The sequence below is a fragment of the Pseudochaenichthys georgianus genome, unplaced genomic scaffold, assembly GCF_902827115.2.
Source record: "Pseudochaenichthys georgianus unplaced genomic scaffold, fPseGeo1.2 scaffold_1092_arrow_ctg1, whole genome shotgun sequence".
Lineage (NCBI taxonomy): Eukaryota > Metazoa > Chordata > Actinopteri > Perciformes > Channichthyidae > Pseudochaenichthys > Pseudochaenichthys georgianus.
Genome location: NW_027262050.1, coordinates 12,538 through 37,036, shown reverse-complemented (window position 1 = coordinate 37,036; position 24,499 = coordinate 12,538). Strand labels below are relative to the sequence as shown.

General features: G+C 42.7%; 2 protein-coding genes across 3 annotated transcripts; one reads left to right on the top strand and one right to left on the bottom strand.

Annotated features, from left to right (window-relative positions):
• Positions 1–219: 219 nt before the first annotated feature.
• On the bottom strand, positions 220–24,349 carry jmjd7 (jumonji domain containing 7). Its single transcript, XM_034076880.1, has 9 exons — positions 24,178–24,349; positions 21,205–21,358; positions 20,551–20,689; positions 20,257–20,371; positions 4,288–4,344; positions 4,089–4,184; positions 3,932–4,008; positions 3,437–3,596; positions 220–430 (listed from the first exon to the last, which is right to left on the bottom strand). The coding sequence occupies exons 1-9, from the start codon at positions 24,224–24,226 to the stop codon at positions 351–353; spliced, it is 927 nt and encodes a 308-aa protein (XP_033932771.1). The 5' UTR covers positions 24,227–24,349; the 3' UTR covers positions 220–350.
• On the top strand, positions 4,935–17,290 carry LOC117440645 (uncharacterized). 2 transcript variants are annotated; one of them, XM_034076879.1, is made up of 14 exons: positions 4,935–5,354; positions 6,014–6,127; positions 6,635–6,837; positions 7,225–7,492; positions 7,888–7,965; positions 8,045–8,206; positions 10,247–10,393; positions 10,477–10,731; positions 11,676–11,813; positions 12,674–12,929; positions 13,333–13,608; positions 15,003–15,233; positions 15,531–15,662; positions 16,505–17,290. In XM_034076879.1, exons 1-14 carry the CDS (start codon positions 4,950–4,952, stop codon positions 16,858–16,860), a joined length of 3,021 nt encoding a protein of 1,006 aa, XP_033932770.1. In that variant the 5' UTR covers positions 4,935–4,949; the 3' UTR covers positions 16,861–17,290. The 2 variants fall into 2 exon arrangements, with proteins under 2 accessions (XP_033932770.1, XP_033932769.1); XM_034076878.1 differs by having other exon boundaries at positions 13,333–13,638.
• Positions 24,350–24,499: the final 150 nt, after the last annotated feature.

Genomic DNA, 24,499 nt, shown 5'->3' with positions numbered 1-24,499 from the left:
GTTGCTAAGTTTGAACAATGGTGGAGTTTAAAAAATGTGGCTTTAAACCAATAAATTATAAATAAATATAAATATTTATACAGATAAAAAGTACTTTTTGAAACGTTAAAAATTAAAACATGAAGAATTTCCAAAAAGATATGCAGTCTTTTTTTATGGTTTCTGGATTGATGGACATTTAGTCAATTCTTTTTTGAACATACCACAATAACAAAGAAGTTGATGTTTTGAGTTTTAATATCATCCACATTTTTAAATCTCAAAGACCTCTGCATAGTTTTAAACGGAACATTATTTTACAGTTGCTTCAGGTCATTATTTCAGTGCTTCATCGTGCAGCTGCAGGGACGTCACGTTGCCCCCGACAGCGTCTCCAGCAGCTGGAAGTAATTGTACTTGATGTCGTACTCCATGTCGTACCAGAAGTTCACTGCAGCAGAGGAAACAAACAATATACCTGATTAATAATGTTTTCACCGTTAATTGTTGGGTTTTCTTTGTGAGTTTTTCCTTGTTACTGCGAGGGTCGAAGAACGGAGGGAGTCGTATGCTGTACACACTGAAGAAAAATGTATGATAGGCCGTATAAATAAAGTTTAATCGCCTCCTGTTGACTAATTATACATTATTTTATCGGTTTGATGAATTGTCTTTTTTGAAAATGATTGTGTTAAATGCCTATGTGAAGCACTTTGAATTGACTTATGATACGATAATACTTTATACTCCTATTATACTGTTTTTCATCACTATATGTCACAGGTCTCAGATATATACAGAGCCTGTCTCTGATTGGCTGAAACACCAAGCAGATCATTGCAGCATTACCCAGAATCCCCTCTGTTTCAGCCCTGTTTCCAAAGTGCTGATTCTCTGTCTGTGACTTTAGATGAAAATAAGGAGCCCCTCCCCTCTGAGAGACATTTGGTTACAAAGAACTCAATGGAGCTCTAGAGGAGATTCAGGTGATAAGGGGGGGGGGGGGGGGGGGGTTACCTTGGTTGCTGATTGGCTAATGGTTACACAAGACAACACATCGTTATGACATCAAGTGGCCAAAATCTGATCAGCTCATTTTCAGACAGGTTTTTATAGAAATGGATCAAAAAGAGAGAAAATCTTTGTTCCTGAAACTTTCAGAGTCTCTTTCCACAGAGGGGACACATGTTGATGTAGAAGAGACATGAAGAAGAGGGGACACATGTTGATCTAGAAGAGACATGAAGAAGAGGGGACACATGTTGATGTAGAAGAGACAAGAAGAAGAGGGGACACATGTTGATGTAGAAGAGACATGAAGAAGAGGGGACACATGTTGATGTAGAAGAGACATGAAGAAGAGGGGACACATGTTGATGTAGAAGAGACATGGAGAAGAGGGGACACATGTTGATGTAGAAGAGACATGGAGAAGAGGGGACACATGTTGATGTAGAAGAGACATGGAGAAGAGGGGACACATGTTGATGTAGAAGAGACATGAAGAAGAGGGGACACATGTTGATGTAGAAGAGACATGGAGAAGAGGGGACACATGTTGATGTAGAAGAGACATGGAGAAGAGGGGACACATGTTGATGTAGAAGAGACATGAAGAAGAGGGGACACATGTTGATGTAGAAGAGACATGAAGAAGAGGGGACACATGTTGATGTAGAAGAGACATGGAGAAGAGGGGACACATGTTGATGTAGAAGAGACATGGAGAAGAGGGGACACATGTTGATGTAGAAGAGACGTGAAGAAGAGGGGACATGAAGAAGAGACATGAAGAAGAGGGGACACATGTTGATGTAGAAGAGACATGGAGAAGAGGGGACACATGTTGATGTAGAAGAGACATGAAGAAGAGGGGACACATGTTGATGTAGAAGAGACATGAAGAAGAGGGGACACATGTTGATGTAGAAGAGACATGAAGAAGAGGGGACACATGTTGATGTAGAAGAGACATGAAGAAGAGGGGACACATGTTGATGTAGAAGAGACATGGAGAAGAGGGGACACATGTTGATGTAGAAGAGACATGGAGAAGAGGGGACACATGTTGATGTAGAAGAGACATGAGAAGAGGGGGACACATGTTGATGTAGAAGAGACATGAAGAAGAGGGGGGACACATGTTGATGTAGAAGACACATGAAGAAGAGGGGACACATTTTGATGTAGAAGAGACATGAAGAAGAGGGGACACATGTTGATGTAGAAGAGACATGAAGAAGAGGGGACACATGTTGATGTGGAAGAGACATAGAAGAGGGGACACATGTTGATGTAGAGAAGAGAGGGGACACATGTTGATGTAGAAGAGACATGAAGAAGAGGGGACACATGTTGACGTAGACAGAAGAAGAGACATGAAGAAGAGGGGACACATGTGACGTAGAAGAGACATGAAGAAGAGGGGACACATGTTGACGTAGAAGAGACATGAAGAAGAGGGGACACATGTTGACGTAGAAGAGACATGGAGAAGAGGGGACACATGTTGACGTAGAAGAGGGACATGAGAAGAGGGGACACATGTTGATGTAGAAGAGACATGGAGAAGAGGGGACACATGTTGATGTAGAAGAGACATGAAGAAGAGGGGACACATGTTGATGTAGAAGAGACATGGAGAAGAGGGGACACATGTTGATGTAGAAGAGACATGAGGAAGAGGGGACACATGTTGATGTAGAAGAGACATGGAGAAGAGGGGACACATGTTGATGTAGAAGAGACATGGAGAAGAGGGGACACATGTTGATGTAGAAGAAACATGAAGAAGAGGGGACACATGTTGATGTAGAAGAGACATGAAGAAGAGGGGACACATGTTGATGTAGAAGAGACATGAAGAAGAGGGGACACATGTTGATGTAGAAGAAACATGAAGAAGAGGGGACACATGTTGATCTAGAAGAGACATGAAGAAGAGGGGACACATGTTGATGTAGAAGAGACATGAAGAAGAGGGGACACATGTTGATGTAGAAGAAACATGAAGAAGAGGGGACACATGTTGATCTAGAAGAGACATGAAGAAGAGGGGACACATGTTGATCTAGAAGAGACATGAAGAAGAGGGGACACATGTTGATGTAGAAGAGACATGAAGAAGAGGGGACACATGTTGATGTAGAAGAGACATGAAGAAGAGGGGACACATGTTGATGTAGAAGAGACATGAAGAAGAGGGGACACATGTTGATGTAGAAGAGACATGAAGAAGAGGGGACACATGTTGATGTGGAAGAGACATGAAGAAGAGGGGACACATGTTGATGTGGAAGAGACATGAAGAAGAGGGGACACATGTTGATGTAGAAGAGACATGGAGAAGTGGACTTTGCATAATAGCTGACGATACAAATAAACTAACCTTGAACCTTAATAGAAAGAATGCAGGTCTGCTATAGAGACCTGTGGTGCGTTCAGGGTCAGTGCGTACCTGCGATGCAGCCGTGGGACTGTTGAACATGGTGGAACCAGAGGGACGGCAGGAACAGCATCTCTCCCGCCTTCACGCTGCAGCGGACCGGCTGAGCGTGGCAGTACTGAGGGAACCGGTCCAAGTCCGGGTCCAGAGGGTCCAGAGGGATCCACGGGACCTGAGAGTAAGTTAAGCTTACTGACTTTACAACAACTATACTTCCACCAAAACCCGCCTGAACTGTCGGTCCCAATTAAATAATATATATACAAATCTTTACTGTTGAAAAACGCTTTTTTAGTCCTTTCAAAATATATGACAGTTATAGTTATTTTTGACATATTCTAAATTAAAAAATCTCCTAAAGATTTAAAATATATATATTATATGTTTCCACTTCAACCCGGTGTGTTTGTCTTCTCTCACACATATATAATAGAATTCAAAAATAAAAATAAAAAAATAGGGCAAGAAGTACAGAAAGTCGTGATATTTACAGACACCTGAACGCACCTTCTCAGAGTCGCTTTGGTCGACGACCTCAAACTCCCCGTCGTCTCGCTGATGGTAAACAGCCGGCTGGTACATCCCTGATAGAGACCACAGTTACTATGGTTACTGTAGGTTGTACACAGTGGTTACTATACTTGGAGGGGGTTACTATGGTTACCATAGGGGATGAAGGGTCGGTCTGTGGGCGGCAGCAAGATGAAGTTTTTCTCTCCAGAAATCACACAGTACAGATTCTCATAGTGATCTTTGTGCACTGAAAAGAGAATACAAAATACAGACATTTATATTTTTTTTTTCTTCATATTTATATATATGTTACGCTATACCTAAAGTGGGGTGTTGTGTTCAGGTCTTACTGGACGTTACGGCGCTCGCTTCTCCAAGCCAGAAATTCACTGCATCTGGTAACTTTCCTAAAAGATAAAATATGTATCATGAGAAGTTGAAGGAATAATTTGTGATGATGATAAACAGTGATGCACCAACATCTCTGTATTACTTTGAAACATTATCATCTGTATAAAACTACAGGTATGACTGGAGTCACATTAAACATTAAAATAGTAGTTGGATTACATGAGCTCAGTTTTAACAACGCAGGCCACCATCTGCGTAAAAAACATGGTATAATAGAGAGACAAACTAAGCAAAAATAGTTTTTCAAAACGTACACAAATACTTGAACACAGAACAAATGTAATAATTTAAAACGTATAAAAAGTATGATTTAAAAAGAAAGAAAATCTCTATTGTTGTAGTTCTCCTCCAGGCCGCCGGCGGCAGCACTGAGCTCACTGCGTAGAGCCGGCGCCATCTTCGATTCTACACAAACTTTACTTCACCTGAATAAGTTTAGTTTGATAACTTTACAACAACTATACTTCCACCACAATCCGCCTGAACTGTCACTTATAAGTTTCCATTTCAATCCGGCGGGTTTGTGTTGTCTAATGTTGCTCTTAGACAAAGATAGTGGTCGTTAAACGTTAAAGTACCGTGTAAAGTAACGATAGCTAGCATGGAGCTCCGGTGCAGTCACTGCGAAAGTCCCATAGAGAGACAAGCCAAAGGGTATAAAAGGAAGTCTTTATTGACATTAATCGATATAAAGAGCGCAGAGAAACTCTTCCCGGGTTTAAACCCCCGTGAGGCGTTTCTATGTTTCTCTTGTGTCCGTCAGGTGTACCAGAAAACTAAGAAAAACGGTAAAAGGCGTGTTTTTGTGGACCCAAGCCCCCCCGCTTGTGCGGCTCCTTCTACCCGGCCTGCCTCCTCTATTCCGGGGGAACCGCCGCCTCTGAAGAAGCTCAAGAAAAGACTCAAAACTCAGATGAACGAGCACGACTATGCGACCCAGGACCAGGAGCCCGGATCCCGCAGACCTCCGCCGGCCAGACGCCTCCGCCGAGGGCCGGTGTCCCAGGTACACTGATTAAAAATAATTAATAATTAAGATTACATGTAATTTATAGGTGCTAATATCCAGCAGCAGTAGCCTACATACAGTACAGTCAGTAAATTAAAAAGAGCAACATTCTGTCATTTAATATGTATGAAATTACTGTAGCCTACTGTAGTTGAGTAGTTTATTTTATAACACGAATACTTCTACTTTACTATTTTTTGGGAGCCAATGTTGTACTTTATACTCTACTGTATTGTGTTATAACAGATGTTTTTACTTTTATACATTTCTAGTTTGACAAACAATAATTAGGAAGAACTTAAAAAATATGATTATTAGATATATTATGGACATGGGTAAAGATAGAAACCAACATTATATCTAAGTAACTAAAAATAATGAGTGGGTTAGCAGAAAAGTAATTTGTTTTGTTAACATATATTCTACAGCTTCTTAAATGAGAAGATTTCTTTACAAATATTGAAATATTCTTTTTAGTTTTCCCCTGCAATTAGTACTTTTACTCCTTATATCTAAAGTACATTTTCCTAGGTGTAATGAAATACTTCTACTTAAGTACCATTCTCGATGCAGTACTTTCACTTGATATTGAGTATGTTTGGTATGAGTACTTTTACTCAAGTGAAGGATCTAAATCGTGTTCCACCTGTGCTCAGGTGAGTGGGTTCCTGAGGAAGAGGAACTTCAGCTCTGCTCTGAACCGCCTGCTGCAGGAAACCGGCTTCAGAGAGGCTCTCATCAAAGTGTGCGGGAAAATCATCTCTAACGAGGTGAGGCCAGATTATATAATGTATTTATTAAAACAGGTTAAAGTTACAGGGACTGTGAACATGAGGTTCTTACATTGCTTTAAACAACAGGGTTTCACCATCAAGAAATCACCGTTCGACAGAAGAGGATTACAGCCAAATTCGATTTTGGGTGGGAATAAGACCAAAAGGGCAGTGAAAAAGAGGCCAATTTATTTTTTTAATTCTGACTTAAATCTCAGAATTCTGAAAAAAAACTCAAATGAATCTGATTTATCAAAAAAAAGTACTAGAAATGTGACTTGTGAAGACTTTTATTTTATGGTTTTATCTTTTTTTCTCTTTTAATATGATTAGTTTTGTGAAAATTCAGCGGTTTCTTTAAAAAACTATAATTTCAAGTTCCATTTCATGAGACCCAATGACCCAAATCAATGCAGAATAGCAGTACTACACCGGACACAGAGGAGACACCTGTTTTATAGGTTTGAACATTTTTTAGTCTATTTTAAATGTATTTTATTTAAGCGTAAACAGATGGTGAACGACCTGGAGGGGCCGTTCAGGAAGCCCTTCAGCCCTGAGAACCTGTCTGCCTTCAGCTGGGATCAGACTACTTCCTGGGCCGAGGATAAGGCTCCCCTGACTGTAGCCTGCCTCCGGTCCATGTTCCCCCCCGCCAAAAAGATCCAGAAACTGACCGTCAACTACAGTCCTGGGAACAAACCACGGTGGGTCTAAACTAACTTTTTAAGGATATTATGGACATACTTTACTTACAGGGGTGTCAAACTCAATTTCATCGCTGGCCAGATTAGCATTATGGTTGTATATATAAAATAATATATTTGATTACGTGATTGCCTCTGCATTGGATTATTATCGGATAGGGTAATGACCTCATAATTAACTACGTCTGAAAACAGAAGTCTAGGGCAAATAAGTGCAAATCTCTGCAGTGCGCATATCAGAAAATGAGATGCATTGTGGGACATGTAGTCGTATTGTTGTATTGATATTCTATACAAACTGTGAAGTCCACTAGGACAAATGTGATATTGGGCTATATAAATAAACATTGATTGATTGACAGTGTATGATGATTGCTCTTCTTGCAGGCGGATGACGGAGGAGGAGGTGAAGCAGATGTTGGAGCGCAGGATCTGCCTCGTCCTGTCAGTGTCTCTCTACACCAGCTCCCTCAGGTCCTGCTTCCTGCAGACGGCCTTCAGCGTGGAGATGCTGCGTCACCGCTGCCCCGTCACAATCTTCTCCGTCACCAACAGCCTCGGCCTCTCGATGTCCAAAACCACCGCCAGGATCCACGTCCGGAAACTCGCCGAGGAGCACGAGCGAACGGTGAAGCGGTGGAGAGACGAAATCCAGGTGAGGAGAGCGGCGGGGCGGGGGGGATTTTCAGTCGGGATTCACGTGTTGGTAACGTGGTTTGAGTTTGATACGAGTTCATTTGAGTTCAGTTTTGTCGATATAAATATTATTACTATTTTGTCTTTTTGTTTTTTATGTAGAATTGTTGTTATAATCATTTGTCTTATTTGATATGGTGTGTTCCCAATTTAATTTAACCCTAGTGTCTGACTCCATAAACGTTTCTTTGACATCCTATGAGACCAAAATGTCTGCGTCAAGAAACTGTTATATAATTCTATAATAATATTACTAACTTTAACCTGGAATGGTAGTTTATTTCGAAAATGCCACAGTTGTTTGTGAATGGGAGCAATATACCTAAAATTGTAATTAATATATTCTATTTTTAGACGACCAGAGCGACTCAGTACTGCAGTGAAGACTCCAAAAAGGCGGCAGCTTACACCTTCAGCTGGGGAAAAGTCCGGGTAACACGTCTTAATAACGGGTAATAATTGTTTTTCATCTTTTTAAAGAACAATTAAGATCTAATCTCTGTTTCTTCAGGTGCCGTCAGTGTCCAGGTCTGATTCTACAGAGCGAGGATACAGTTTTATAACGTGGGCGTTTCGCTTCGCTCATCAAGCTCGGGTTAATTTTCGTAACCTGCACGGACCTCCGATAAAAGCCGTGGAGGTTTCTCCTTACAGCATCCTCCCAACCAAAGAGGTACAAACACATTCAACAACTAAATAGGACAAGAGCCACTTAGAAACAAGTGTCTGAATGAAACCTTTAAATATCATCGTGCGGAACGTTAGCCTCCTTTAGCTTAGCGGTGGTGACGTGAAGTCATGTGACCGTGCTGTAGTTCCATTATAGCCCAACGTTAGCCGCCTTTAGCTTAGCGGTCGTGACGAGAAGTCATGTGACCGTGCTGTAGTTCCTTTATAGCCCAACGTTAGCCGCCTTTAGCTTAGCGGTCGTGACGAGAAGTCATGTGACCGTGCTGTAGTTCCTTTATAGCCCGACATTAGTCTCCTTTAGCTTAGCTGTGGTGACGTGAAGTCATGTGACCGTGCTGTAGTTCCTTTATAGCCCAACGTTAGCCGCCTTTAGCTTAGCGGTCGTGACGAGAAGTCATGTGACCGTGCTGTAGTTCCATTATAGCCCAACGTTAGCCGCCTTTAGCTTAGCAGTGGTGACCTGAAGTCATGTGACCGTGCTGTAGTTCCTTTATAGCCCAACGATAGCCGCCTTTAGCTTAGCGGTGGTGACGTGAAGTCATGTGACCGTGCTGTAGTTCCTTTATAGCCCAACGATAGCCGCCTTTAGCTTAGCGGTGGTGACGTGAAGTCATGTGACCGTGCTGTAGTTCCTTTATAGCCCAACATTAGCCGCCTTTAGCTTAGCTGTAGTGAAGTCATGTGACCGTGCTGTAGTTCCTTTATAGCCCAACATTAGCCGCCTTTAGCTTAGCGGTGGTGATGTGAAGTCATGTGACCGTGCTGAAGTTCCTTTATAGCCCAACATTAGCCGCCTTTAGCTTAGCGGTGGTGACGTGAAGTCATGTGACCGTGCTGTAGTTCCTTTATAGCCCAACATTAGCCGCCTTTAGCTTAGCGGTGGTGATGTGAAGTCATGTGACCGTGCTGAAGTTCCTTTATAGCCCAACATTAGCCGCCTTTAGCTTAGCGGTGGTGACGTGAAGTCATGTGACCGTGCTGTAGTTCCTTTATAGCCCAACGATAGCCGCCTTTAGCTTAGCGGTGGTGACGTGAAGTCATGTGACCGTGCTGTAGTTCCTTTATAGCCCAACGATAGCCGCCTTTAGCTTAGCGGTGGTGACGTGAAGTCATGTGACCGTGCTGTAGTTCCTTTATAGCCCAACGATAGCCGCCTTTAGCTTAGCGGTGGTGACGTGAAGTCATGTGACCGTGCTGTAGTTCCTTTATAGCCCAACATTAGCCGCCTTTAGCTTAGCTGTAGTGACGTGAAGTCATGTGACCGTGCTGTAGTTCCTTTATAGCCCAACATTAGCCGCCTTTAGCTTAGCGGTGGTGATGTGAAGTCATGTGACCGTGCTGAAGTTCCTTTATAGCCCAACATTAGCCGCCTTTAGCTTAGCGGTGGTGACGTGAAGTCATGTGACCGTGCTGTAGTTCCTTTATAGCCCAACATTAGCCTCCTTTAGCTTAGCGGTGGTGATGTGAAGTCATGTGACCGTGCTGTAGTTCCTTTATAGCCCAACATTAGCCTCCTTTAGCTTAGCGGTGGTGACGTGAAGTCATGTGACCGTGCTGTAGTTCCATTATAGCCCAACGTTAGCCGCCTTTAGCTTCGCGGTGGTGACGTGAAGTCATGTGACCGTGCTGAAGTTCCATTATAGCCCAACGTTAGCCACCTTTAGCTTCGCGGTGGTGACGTGAAGTCATGTGACCGTGCTGTAGTTCCTTTATAGCCCAACATTAGCCGCCTTTAGCTTAGCGGTGGTGACGTGAAGTCATGTGACCGTGCTGAAGTCCCTTTATAGCCCAACATTACAAGTCGTGCTTTAGTTTTAAGATAATCAAGTCTGGACGAGATGCAAATGAATGGAATAATCTGCCTTAAAGCTGTGATTTATTTTCAATAAACCTTGAAAAGATATGAAAGAGATCCTTGCAGTTTAAGTGGCCGATGGGAACATGGTGGTGCATTGGATAAACGGCCTCTATAAAAATGAAAAAAAAGAGAAAACCACTCAAGCAAGTAACAATTTTCTCCTAGACGTACGAGTCGCTGCGACGGCGTATGAAGACGTTAGTGATGCGGATCATCGCCGACAACCTGACGGCCCTGAAAGGACCGAGGGGACGAGTGGAGAGACACATTCCTCACAAATACTCCTCCCTGATGAAGGAGCAGAGCACCACCGTGAGTCCAAACTGTCTGTAATGCTTACTTAATACTTCAATTGTCCTTTTTACTGTCCTAATTCGTCCTCGTTTCCCCCTCAGGTGAGTCTGGGTGCAGTGATACCGAACCTCACGGAGGAATCTGTCAGCGCGGCGTTCGGCCTGAAGGACTTCATCCCTGAGGTTTCTGGGACTCCGCATCACGTCCTGTGTTGTGGAGACGTCCTCAGCACCGAGAGGAAGGAGCAGAGCAACAAAACCCAGAACAACGAAACTCCAAAGCAGAACCCTGAGCTGAGGTTTGACGGACTCGTTGAAGCTCCACCAGAGTTTCAGAAGGAACACCTGTTCCACGAGGTGAGGAAAGCTTCATTGCATTTAACAACATAAGCTGAGAGGTGAAAATAAAAGTTCTTCAGGTTCTTCAAAATAAAAGCCATCGAGCAGTTTGTAAGAAAGTCAGGCTGTTTCAAAACAAAAGTCCTCTGGCTGTTTCAAAGTAAAAGTATTTCAGCTGTTTTACGATAAAAGTCGTCCAGCTTCTTCAAAATAAAAGTCCCCCAGCTCCTTCAAAATAAAAGTCCTGTGGCTGTTTAACAGGAAAGGCCTAAACTTCTTCACAATAAAAGTCCTCCAGCTTCTTCAAAATAAAAGTCCCCCAGCTCCTTCAAAATAAAAGTCCTCTGGCTGTTTAACAGGAAAGGCCTCAACTTCTCCACAATAAAAGTCCTCCAGCTTCTTCAAAATGAAAGTCCTCAACTTACTTCTTCAAAATAAAAGTCCTCCAGCTTCTTCAAAATAAAAGTCGTCCAGCTTCTTCAAAATAAAAGTCGTCCAGCTCCTTCAAAATAAAAGTCCTCTGGCTGTTTAACAGGAAAGGCCTCAACTTCTCCAGCTTCTTCAAAATAAAAGTCCTCAGCTTCTTCAAAATAAAAGTCCTCAACTTCTTCAAAATAAAAGTCTTCCAGCTTCTTCAAAATAAAAGTCCTCAGCTTCTTCAAAATAAAAGTCCTCAGCTTCTTCAAAATAAAAGTCCTCCAGCTTCTTCAAAATAAAAGTCCTCCAGCTTCTTCAAAATAAAAGTCCTCCAGCTTCTTCAAAATAAAAGTCCTCAACTTCTTCAAAATAAAAGTCCTCAACTTCTTCAAAATAAAAGTCCTCAACTTCTTCAAAATAAAAGTCCTCAACTTCTTCAAAATAAAAGTCCTCAGCTTCTTCAAAATAAAAGTCCTCAACTTCTTCAAAAATAAAAGCCAGCGTGTTTGCTTTATTAACTCTGTGGCTTGTCAACTATGTTTCAGGAAATGATAAAGATGCTTCTCAGTGAGAAGAGTGAGAACGCTCGAGGAACTCTTCATCACATCGTCTCGCTGTTTCACTTCAAGACGTTTAACAACACGGCCAAAGATTACTTCCTGAACATCTGGGACTTCATCACGGTGAGATTCTTACAGTCAGATTTAGTGAGATGGTGATATCTGTCCATCCTACAGACCTCCTTTTACTCATTAACCCGAATATAAGACGTTTTTCTTTCCTAGTATGAAATCTGAAAAAGAGGGGTCGTCTTATATTCGGGGTCTAGACTTTTCGATGTAATTACACGGTCAGAAACAACAGATCGTGGCTAAGCGAGTGTTCCCCCAAGCGAAACACCGTCTTAATGTACGGTAACAGCAACAGGAGATGGAGAGACACGGAGACCAACTCCAACAAAGAGGCTCAAAAGTAGGCAAGTTAATAAACAAGAGAGGCGAAGTTAACGAGAGAGCATCATAAATGGGTTCAAGAAACGCTGCGTATCAAATGCCACGGATAGCAGCGAGGAAGACGTGACGTGGGAGGAGGAGGGGGGAGGGGGGATGGGGAACAACCCAGCGACGCAGAAGACGCAGATGAATGAGAAGACGTCTGTGATGTGACGAATAGACGGCACATTTGAATTTTTTTGATGTGTTATCATTATTTTCAAATTAAGTCTTTTTTTCATTAAAACAACTTCTACTTCTACTTTTACTCAAGTATAAGATCTGAGTACTTCTACTTTTACTCAAGTATAAGATCTGAGTACTTCTACTTTTACTCAAGTACAAGATCTGAGTACTTCTACTTTTACTCAAGTACAAGATCTGAGTACTTCTACTTTTACTCAAGTACAAGATCTGAGTACTTCTACTTTTACTCAAGTACAAGATCTGAGTAATTCTACTTTTACTCAAGTACCAGATCTGAGTACTTCTCCTTTTACTCAAGTACAACATCTGAGTACTTCTCCCCCTCTGCTAAACATTTCTTTCAGTTTGTGACGTCGGCCTACGTGACTCTGTTTGCCGTGACGGCCTGCGGTCTGGACTCTGTGGACCAGAGACCCTCAGACTTCCCCCCCCAGGCCTCTGCTCAGATGGACTGGCTGAGAGACCTCGCTCTCAGACTGGTGGATCTGGTGTGGATGCCTCCGTCTCAGGAGGACATCAACATGGCTGCTGCTGCTGCTGCTGCAGGGCAGAGTGATGGAGAGAAGAGGAACATACTCCCCTTCTGTTACTGCAGAGAAGGTGAGAGCTCAGCAGGAGGAGGTCTTCTTCTGCTGTTCCCTTTGGTGTTTACATCCTGTCTGTCTTCTTCTGTGGATTTCTCTGATGTCCAGCGCTCTGTCTTTTTCCTCCTTATGTTCTCCTTTTCCTTATTTGAAAAACGATTGAGCTTTAAATACAAATATTTGACCCAACAGAAACATTCCGCTTCTTCAAAATAAAGCACTGTGGAAGCTTTGCAGAACAAGTCCTCCAGCTTCCTCAAAATAAAGTCTTCCAAACGTCTGCCTTTAACCCCAGATGTTATTAGATTTTTATATACATTTGTTTTTATATTCGAGATTGTGGGAAACGGTATTTCGATACACACAAACTGGAAGATTGACAATACATTTGAATTTGAGATGTGTTGTTGTTGTTTTAGAGAAACCAGGGGAGCGTCTGGTTCGCTGCTGCAGTAACTTGTGTCCGAGGATCTGGTTTCACGAAAGCTGTGTTCAGACTCGGACCCTCTCAGATCAGGATCAGGATCGGTTCTGTGGTCCGGACTGCGGCTCGGACGGGACGTACGCTTACTGTCGGTGTAAGGAGCGGAGGGGGGGGCAGATGGTCCAGTGTGGCCTGATGGATCGCTGCAGGAGGCACGAGTGGTACCACCGAGCCTGTCTGACGGACGCCCAGCAGAGCAACAACCAGCACAGTGAGACTTATACTCAAGCCTTTCCTAAATGTAATAATGTCATCATTGTTTTTGTTATTTTATATTTATACCTGCTATGGATTTGTTCAATTTTCTTGTTTTATTTTATTATTTAATTTGAATTTGTTTAATGCTATTGTACGTTATCTATATATATCATATTCTGTCTGTGCACGTATTTAATAGATTTGTTTGTACGGTATGATATTACTTACCAGAGTTTTTTCTAGAAAGATATAGTATGAGTACTATGGCACTGATCTTGTATATAAGATATATCAATTATCTCGAGAGCATGACGCCTGTATTAGGGTGGTTCAAATTCATTTATTTTAACCTCCAACCACCGGAATTTGTTATGATAGGCAAGAAAACTCTCCTGGTGAATTGTATTCAAATTCCAACAACATCTACCCCCCCCCCCCCTCATCAACCTTGAAGCCTCACGTAGGGTGGTCCTTAAAATTGAAAGTGGGAAAGTCTAAGCTCCAACCCCCAGAATGCATTCTATTAGTCAAGAAAACTCTCCTGGTGAATGTTTCCCCCCCCCCCCGGGGTTGGAGCTTAGACTTTCCCACTTTCAATTTTAAGGACCACCCTAGCCCGGAAAAAAATAAAAGATTCTCAAAGATGTAGCAGTAATTAAGTTGCAACCTTTAATTTAAGTGGAATTTGGCCTGGAAATATATAAAGATCATACTCCAGGGGGTCCGCGGGGTCTTAAAGTATTAAAAGTTGATAAATCCATTTAGCAAAAATTAAGGCTATTCAAAAATATTAAACGGCATTTTCCAAGGTATTACATGTTGTAGCTTGTTTTCAGTAAGTATATGAATGGTCCAGAGAGGTTGTGTTCCACAGTCTGCCTGAATGTAGTCATGGCGTAGGTGTGTAGTGAGATTCTGTAGTTTATTGATGGCATCCCGTTGGGTGTGACGTCATCTGAACAGGACATCGCACGCTCACTGCTTGATAGCGCGCGAAGGTCCGTTTACGCCGGTTGCTAAGCAACATCGTTATGGGGAAATGCAAGTCTGCGTCCAAATGGTTGGAAGATAAGGAGGAAGGACAATCAATACTGTATATAGTCAATGTGAGGTAAAGTGTGTCGCCAAGGTAACCGGTTAAAACTCCAAGTGGCGATGAGGTCTTAAAATGTATGGAAAGGGTCTTAAAAGGTTTTACATTTGACTTCACGATTATTATTATTATTATTTATTTGCACTATTATCTGTTTTATTGTGTTATACTGTTGGAGGAGCCTGTCATTGTCATATCTACACTGTAGCTATGTACAAATGACAATAAAAGCCTTGATGCCTTACTATATTAGTGTCATGTATTTTATTATTATTATTGAATGTTGAATCTTTCTGACACGTTTGTTGTTGCAGCTCCGTGGTTCTGCTCCTCCTCCTGCTCCATGGGGGCGGGCGGGGAGGAGGACTTCCTGTTGAACTACACTAAGGCGGTGTTGTGGGAGGGGCTTAACCACCTGGCCCGACGGGACGCCATCCGGGAGGGAGACGGAGACGCCATGACGGACTTCTGGAGGACGGACATGGTTCTGCTGTGGAGCCGAAAACACCTGCAGCTCTTCAACAGCAGCCACCAGCTGATCACAGGTACGAGGCATCTGATTGGTCAGTGACAACAGTATATTTGTTTTGCTCGTAATTCGTTCGTAATTTATGATCACTATTGTAATTAATATTCGCTATTAATGCTATTTATTTAAACACATTTTATTCAACCAAAATTGTAATTTATTATAACTATTATTATTAATTAAAACAATTAAGACCAAAAATGTACTTTATTATTATTGAAAACGTTTTTGGTGGTGAACGGCACTACTCCTGTAGCGTCTCTGTTCTCAGTGTGACTAAAGGTTGTTGTCATGGTTACCGTGTTGTGTTCAGGGATCGAGGGGTTCTACCCAGAGCGCGTCAGACAGGACATGAAGTGGAACCGAGTTCTGAATCTTCAGGGAACATCGGGAGGGAACGTCAGCCTGGATCTCCTCACTGAGCTCATGATCAACGAGTTCAAAGGTCATTACATATATTAAAGAGGCCCTATTTTACGGGTTTTTCCTTTCCTGTATTGTGTTATATAGAGACACTACATACTGATATACACCTGAACATCAGCAGGAGAGGACTCTTTAAAGTAGAGACACTACATACTGATATACACCTGAACATCAGCAGGAGAGGACTCTTTAAAGTAGAGACACTACATACTGATATACACCTGAACATCAGCAGGAGAGGACTCTTTAAAGTTGAGACACTACATACTGATATACACCTGAACATCAGCAGGAGAGGACTCTTTAAAGTAGGGACACTACATACTGATATACACCTGAACATCAGCAGGAGAGGACTCTTTAAAGTAGGGACACTACATACTGATATACACCTGAACATCAGCAGGAGAGGACTCTTTAAAGTAGACACACTACATACTGATATACACCTGAACACCAGCAGGAGAGGACTCTTTAAAGTAGAGACACTACATACTGATATACACCTGAACATCAGCAGGAGAGGACTCTTTAAAGTAGAGACACTACATACTGATATACACCTGAACATCAGCAGGAGAGGACTCTTTAAAGTAGAGACACTACAAACTGATATACACCTGAACATCAGCAGGAGAGGACTCTTTAAAGTAGAGACACTACATACTGATATACACCTGACCATCAGCAGGAGAGGACTCTTTAAAGTAGAGACACTACATACTGATATACACCTGACCATCAGCAGGAGAGGACTCTTTAAAGTAGAGACACTACATACTGATATACACCTGACCATCAGCAGGAGAGGACTCTTTAAACAATAAGTCTTTCATTTGTTTCGTCCTCCTCTCCTCTCAGGTGGGATAGAGTTCGGTAAAGGCAGCTTCACGTCTCAGCAGGTGGAGCAGAGCGCTCGGCTGGCTGGAGATCAGGCCAAACATCTGGACCGACTCTTCTTCACGGGAGGAAACCCTCTGAACCTGTCCTCCTGTCTGCACCGCCTCACAAACTCCTCCTGCAAGAGGGCAGCCGACGTGTCCGGGTTTGTGGACGAGTTCAAGAAGGACGAGCTGTTCAGTTTCAAATCGGGCAGAAAACACCCGGGCTTTGAGAAGTTCATCTACCCTCAGAGGGTGAGGAACCCGAAGAAGATGGGGAGGAGCGTGAGGAGTCTGAGTGAAGAGCTCGACAGACGGAGAGACCACATCCTCTGAGAGACGCTCGAGTCACAGCTGGAGTTTATCTATCTATAAACACTAATTTTTGGGATTCTACGTTAAAGTTGTATTTACTACAGGAGCAACACGACGGACATGCAGGCGATTTAAAGAGCGTGGATGAAGGATGTAATTGATTGCGTGTCTGATGTATGCACAGCGGCATCTAAAGGGCATTTCAATCTTTAAAAAAACGTAATTGGCCATTAAAACCGCTTCATTTAAATATTGAGTTTTGTTGAAGAAGGTAAGAAAACAAATGTGAATGTGGGAATTTATTACCTGATAAATACATGTTTTTCTTACTTGCAGCAGCTGAACAGACGACTTCTGAAGTTATTTATTTATTTGTTTATAGATATGTTTCAGTCCTCGTGGGACTCCCTGTTTTCCAACATGCTGAACTGCAGAAAAATAAAAAGTATTGACAAAGTTTAAGGGATTTCTGTGTATTTCTTTGTGACATTTTGGTCATGGGACGCCGGGGTTAAATATTTCCATAGAAGGAAGACTATGTAAATATTAACTGCAGACCCTGACCCATCTACAGGTTAGACCTTTATGGATACACAGAGAGGGCAAAAGTACACGCGTCCTTTACTCGAGTAGAAGTACAGATACTCGTGTTTAAAAATGGTAAAAGTACTGACTAAACTTCTTTACTCAAGTCAAAGTAAAGAGGGCTTTGAAATGTACTTCGGTAAAAAGTACCCATGACTAGCAGCTGTTTTAAAGAGTACCTGACCTCCCTTTATATTTGTTACGTGCCCTAGTGTTCGTGTGTGTGTCTTTCTCTCTCTCCCTCTGATTCCCCAGGTGCAGCCTCTCCCCCAGGTGCTCCCAATCCTCAATCAAGGCCTCCATTAAGGACCTGAGGAAGGCTGCAGTCGTCCTTCTCCTCTGGCTGCATCCTGTCTCTGTGTGAGGCCTGTGTTCTTGTGTCAGATGTGCTCCAGTTTACCTTTTCGTGTATTGTTTATTTTAGTTTGCAAGTTGGCTGGTGAGCCCTTTTTCTTGTGTCCATTAAAACATCACTTTGTGGCTTCAGAGATCCGTTTCCTCTCCTTTTTCTCTTGCCCGGTTATTCTTGTGTTGCTTCCCTTCGTTCCCCTAGTTAGTAGGGACCGTAAAAAATGGGGGCTCATCCGGGATCTTTGAGAAAAGGAGTGAGTATTTGATTGTTTCGTGTTTGGTATTGTGTTTGGTGGTGAGCAGTAGGTGTAGCATTGGCTGTGAAGTCTCTTACTGTTTAACAGCTTCCTCTGTTTGGACAGGGGAGTGTCCTTCCTTCAGGCACTCATTTATTATTTTGCCTTTTTTTCTCGGGGTAATCCTGGTGGGGATTTAGTCCCTGTTTGGGGGCAGGCGTTTCAGGGTTTCGGCCGCTGATGTTTGCCTCAAAGTCGCCTCGAGCCCGGCGCGCTCCAGAAGGCAGGGAAGTTGTGGTCGGCAGGATCTGGGGAAGCTTGTCAAGTGAAGGAGTCGATGTTTGTGTCGCCTCAGATATTTTGCCTGTTGTTGAGTGAGGCGATTTAAGTGAGTGTTGAAAATGAGTGTTTAGTATGGCCTCCCTTGTGTGGAGTGAGTGCTCTCATACTGGTTCTAAATTAGATCAGGTTGAAAGTGAGGTTAGCTCGTCTCCAGTGGGAGAAGGAGGAGCGAGAGTTTCAGCCTCCATAAAGGACCTGAGGAAGGAGCTGGAGATCAGGAAGTTGGATGCAGACACAGCTTTCAGGATGCGTCGGCTAGAGCTGCAGACCGGTTCAGTTGGTACCTCTTCGGGGACACCACTAGTGTCAGGGTCTGCTGCTGCTTTTGATGTCGGTAGCAACATTCAGCTGGTCCCTGTCCTTCGTGAGTCAGAAGTTGAGATTTTTTGTTGGTGCCTTCGAGCGCATTGCTACAGCGTTGAAGTTTGGGCTCTGATGGTAACGTGCAAATTATTTGGAAAAGCTCAGGGAGCAGTTGCGGCTCTTACGTTGGAGGACCGTCTAGATTACGCCTTGGTGAAGGTTGCCAGACTTAGGGTGTACGAGCTAGTCCCCGAAGCTTACAGACAAAAGTTTAGACATCCTAGGAAGGGTCCTCACCAAACTCATGTGGAGTTTGCCAGAGTAAAAGGGATGTGGATTGCCTCAGGTAAAGCTACGGATGATTCTTCTCTGAGGGAATTGATCATGTTGGAGGAGTTTAAGAAGCGTTTGCCCGATCGCATTGCTGAGTATGTGAATGAACAAAGAGTAAACTCTCTCTGCTGCCGCTGTGTTAGCTGAAGAGGATGTGCTGACGCATAAAACTGTGTTTCCCTGGTCTCTACTGAGAGGTCCCGCCGTGTGCCAGCCACACCATTTACTCAGCCAGCAAATGTGTGTAACGTGAGAAGAGTGTTTCTATTGTCATCAACCTGGACATGTAATCACCAACTGCGCAGCTCTGAAGCGGAAGGAGCAGCGGAAAAATATGTCTCCGCCTAAAGGCATTGGTCAGGTTACACGCGCACAGGCGTGACCCTGCCGTCTCATTGTCTGAGCCTGTGCTTTCAGATGAAGCTGTGTCCGGGGAGAAGCCAGAAATTGTGGCTCCCCTAGTTAGGAGGGAACGTGACAAAATTAATAGAACAATAATGTCATTGTTAGCTAATGAATGTTTCCATGCTGAACAACGGCAACATGACAACGTTTCCATTGGTCCCTCTTCTTTAGAGAAGACCAGGAAGTGATGGATACACGGATCGTGTTCCAACCAATAGGCACGCAATGACTCTAAAGAATAATGACCACGCACCAACACACATTCAGACTAAAGGAACCAGCTGTTTGGGAAATGAGAGAAGTAGAAAGTACAGGTATTTGTGTTCAACATGTAAGAAGTAGAAAGTACAGGTATTTGAGTTCAACATGTAAGAAGTAGAAAGTACAGGTATTTGGGTTCAACATGTGAGAAGTAGAAAGTACAGGTATTTGGGTTCAACATGTAAGAAGTAGAAAGTACAGGTATTTGGGTTCAACATGTAAGAAGTAGAAAGTACAGGTATTTGGGTTCAACATGTAAGAAGTAGAAAGTACAGGTATTTGGGTTCAACATGTAAGAAGTAGAAAGTACAGGTATTTGGGTTCAACATGTAAGAAGTAGAAAGTACAGGTATTTGGGTTCAACATGTAAGAAGTAGAAAGTACAGGTATTTGGGTTCAACATGTAAGAAGTAGAAAGTACAGGTATTTGAGTTCAACATGTAAGAAGTCGTCAGAAAAATAAGTAGTGGAGTAAAGTACCGATACCAGAAACATGTCCTTAAGTACAGTAACGAAGTATTTGTACTCCACTACTTCCCACCTCTGTAGATACAGTCTACAGGCGAGACAGGTAACTGGTCTGGGATCAGGTTGAACTCACCGAGTGCGTTGCTCATCCAGGACACGTGAGGCTCCACGTCGTCTGTGAGCTCCGGCAGCTCGTCCAGCAGGTTAGAGCACTGCTTCTGGACATAAAACACCCCCTGCTTCTGCACCTGGAACACGAACACACACACATTGAAATATATACAGGAGCAAGAACTTCTAAACAAGATACACTTCAGTGACTTCAAACTCCATTTTTAGTGTTACTATTAAATGAATCTAAGCCAATAAATACAGTTTTTTAGATAAATATAGTAGTTGTCCAGCAGGGGGCAGCACAGCGTCTCACCTTCCCCTCGATGATGTCCAGAACAGAAGAAAAGCTCATGCGTCTTTCCTCCGGCATCACGAAGCGGTCGCCGTTAACGGCATCAGCGTAACCGTTAGGAGTCACCGCTACGCTGATGACCTTTGACCCCACCTTCTCCCTGCAAACAGGTCACACAATACAATCCAAAGGGGCTTTATGAGTATGAGGTATCCCAACTGTAGCTGTGAACATGACAGGATGTGTGATGACCTGGAAGAGCATCAGGACTGTTTGAGGCAGATGATAGCTATGTGATTAACATGAGGATTCAGCCTCTATGGAGAGAGACATCAAGCATGCTCATTTCTGACGTGGAGCTAATCTGAAGTAAACATTGAAGACTGCTTTCTGTTCCTCCATCTTGTGACTGTGTAACTCCCTCTCTTGGATATCAGCATGTGAAGGACACTGCTCAGGAACTAGTTGATGCTCTGTATGTGATGACTGCTTCCATTCTGGAGAGGATCACAGATACGTGGATCCTGAGGCTGAAGCTCAAGCCGGGGACGAGTGAGATTTGTCTAACACATACTGTATATGCCAACAACGTGCAAATAAAAAAAAAAATATATATATATCACACCCTGACACCACAGAAGAAGAAGGACCTAAGAGTGGGCGGGGCTTCCTCACCTCAGGTAGTCTGGCGTCCACCTGGACAGAGCCGGCCAATGGCTTAAGGCGTTGCGGATGATGCACGGCTTGTTTGGACCAATCCAGTCGCGGTAGAAGTGCAGCGGGTCGGGCGGCTCCTCCAGGTACGGCACTGATTGGTTCAGGTACAAGTCTGAAAGGTAATCAGTCAACAATGAGTCTGATCTCAGCACTTCAGAAGAGAGACAGAAAACTGAGGAGTCAGCAGCACTTTATACAATACAGCTTTATCTTTGTGAATCCCTTTAAAACCTCCAGACTAAAGTGCTGCACAGAGAAATCAATAAATGAATACATCTCTAAGTTGTTTGAATTTATTTGTGTTGAAATGAGATATATACACACTAAAGATATTTAATTAGAAGGATTGGCAGCTTGGGATATCTTGCTTCAGAGGATGTCCTTAACACAAATATACAACAAATACAGAAAAACAAACAAAGTAAATGTACACAGACAAAAGGCCTTTCCACTTACAATCAACCTACTGCTTCAAAATTGTCAAAATACTTAGTGAATTAACGCTTACCCATACAATGGTACATATATGGACATTAAAGGTCACCTATCATGCTATCTTTAGGCAATAGCATACAGTAGGTCTCAGAAATATAAAAACATGTCTGTGAAGTGTTTTGCTCAAAATACCAAACAGATTATTCTAGCCATGCCTCATATCCCTCTGTTTCACTTCCTGTTTCTAAAGCGCTGATTTGGGAATAAAGCTTTAAAGAGGAGGGGTCTGAGCTCATGCGGGACCCGGCAGCTACCGTCTAAACTAAATGCTGCCGTGATGAAACTCCATATCATGGATCATCAAGGCTCTGAAACAGTCTGGAGCTCAAAGGCTTTCTCTCTTGCCGGTTACACCACAAGGTGAGTTCCTTTCTACTTCCTGCTTCTTCACACACATGCTCTCCAGCACAGGTTAGCTCTGAGTGCTAGCGATGCTAATGTAAACACCGACCATATTACGTCCAAAGCAGTCGGGCATTGTTTCTGACAGCAACGTTTCTGATTGGGCCGTGGGTCCACATTTCAGATGTTACGTCATATCGGACGCAAATCTGGATCAGCTCCGTTGTTCCCCGTTTTTAGAGATTTGGGTACGGAGGAAAAGAGAGAGGGTTTTATTTTCTGACGCTGCGTGAGTTCCCCGACACACCGGGGACACATGTTGATGTAGAGAAGACGTGCATTTTGCATGATAGGTCCCCTTTAAAATATATATGGACAAACATATCTATCCCTGGAGACAATACATCCGATCTGATCTGAATAAGGCAAGAAGGAAGTTAGTAAAAAAATGGTTGAATTAAGTGAAAATGTCTTCTAGAAATAAGTATTTTTTAGAGAAGTATAAATAAAACAGTGAAGCCTTCTACATGGTAACCTGAACACACATCAGTCATCTATTATATCAATAATGAACGACAATAGGAGAATGAAGATTTGTTTCTGATCAGCCAGTATCTGAAATAACACAGTCTTGGTTGTGAAATCATTATTTTCCTGACCTCTAGACTAGGTTGAAACAGAAAGTAGAGTTAATAGTTATATATGGGGAATTAAAAAAGTTTAGATCAAATTAAAGACTCAAAAGCGTAATTCCTCCATTTTCTAGATTGGATCATTAATTAATTGATTGATTGATTATTACATTTCAAAAAGTCAGATTTGTGCCAAAAAAAACACGTTATACTATTTATTTAGTAGTTTGTTCATAACAAATATTTTTAAGTGGCAGCAAGTATTAGTTACAATCTCATGCCACACACACACACACACACACACACACACAACACACACACACACCACACACACACACACACACACACACACACACACACACACACACACACACACACACACACCACACACACACACACACACACACACACACACACACACACACACACACACACACACACACACACACAGTAACAGTAGTAACTAATACCTATTAGTACTAGTAAGTTACTGGTAGTAGTGATAGTAAGAAGTAGGTTGCACTAGTTGGAGTAACAATGAGTGGTGGCAGTACTCATTGTAATACTAGCAGTAGTACTAGTTGTAGTACTACAGTATCTCGCTCTCGAGCTAATACAGCTGTCCCTCCGATTCTGACACTGGAAGGGACATGCATTGATAAAGTAGCATCCTACAAATATCTGGGCCTTTGATGTTCATATTGGGAACCTACTGAGAAAACTTAGACCTAAACTGGGCTTTTTCTTCCGTTTAAAGAAATGTTTCCCGTCTGAAGCCAGGAAGAGAATTGTGCAGAGTTCCTTTCTGTCTGTATTAGACTATGGCGATGTGATCTATATGCATGCTTCTTCCTCCCTGCTTAAAAAGCTGGATTCTGCGTACCATGCTGCTATACGTTTTGTAACGGGTGCAGGCTCTCGCACCCACCACTGCACTTTGCATCAGTCCTTAGGACGGTCCTCTGTGTACCAAAGAAGACAATCACACATGTTGATTTTTATCCTTAAGTCATTGCTAGGTAAGCTGCCCTTATATATCTCCAGACTTCTGTCCTTTTATACTTGCTTTTTTAATACCAGACGAACAGCAAATGGGATGCTTTTAACTGTTGGTGCTTGGTAAAGCTGCATTCTCCCACTATGCTCCCTTTTTATGGAATACACTGCAAGTAAAACTTTGTCTAGAGGCACTTCCTGCTGTAAATGCTTTTAAAGGTATGCTACGATTAGCCCTTCATGAACCATGCAACTGTTTTACCTGATGCTATTGCTGATGTGATTATGCTTCTTGCCACTGCACAAATGGCCTTCTGTATTTATATTTCAATTGTATGTTTTTTTTGTTTAATGCCCTTGTTTTATGTTGAAACTTGTTGGTCAGGACTCCCTGGAAGAAGAGATCTTGTATCTCAATGGGACATTCCTGGATAAATAAAGGATAAATAAAAATAATGTTTCTCACCGTGAGCCTCCACAGAAAACTCAGCCAGTCGTTTCTTCACAGACTCCATTATGTTACTCCGTCATCACAAACAAACAATATCATATATCTGATCAAAATTAAATAAATAAATATATAACCGATCCATTCCGCTGCTGTCAGATCTGTCCCATCTTCACTGTGCCACGCTGCTTTGTTTACATCCGGTGCGCATGCGCAGTACTCAGCTTGTTTTATTGTGATTGAGACGAGTCGGTTCCCCCTGCAGGAGGGAGGGTGAACTGCACCATGATAATAAGACTTTCAATTATGTGAAGTGTGAATCTCTTCAGGTAGTGTGTGT

Excerpts from the sequence above, each read along its gene's own strand:
- LOC117440645 (XM_034076878.1), top strand. The coding sequence starts at position 4,950 with ATGGAGCTCCGGTGCAGTCACTGCGAAAGTCCCATAGAGAGACAAGCC. Across the intron at positions 6,128-6,634 it reads GGAAAATCATCTCTAACGAG|CGTAAACAGATGGTGAACGA; the intron begins GTGAGGCCAGAT and ends ATTTTATTTAAG. Across the intron at positions 7,493-7,887 it reads GGTGGAGAGACGAAATCCAG|ACGACCAGAGCGACTCAGTA; the intron begins GTGAGGAGAGCG and ends TTCTATTTTTAG.
- jmjd7 (XM_034076880.1), bottom strand. The coding sequence starts at position 24,226 with ATGGAGTCTGTGAAGAAACGACTGGCTGAGTTTTCTGTGGAGGCTCAC. Across the intron at positions 20,690-21,204 it reads TGGACGCCAGACTACCTGAG|GGAGAAGGTGGGGTCAAAGG; the intron begins GTGAGGAAGCCC and ends ACCTGTTTGCAG. Across the intron at positions 4,345-20,256 it reads CTGGATGAGCAACGCACTCG|GAAAGTTACCAGATGCAGTG; the intron begins GTGAGTTCAACC and ends TTTATCTTTTAG.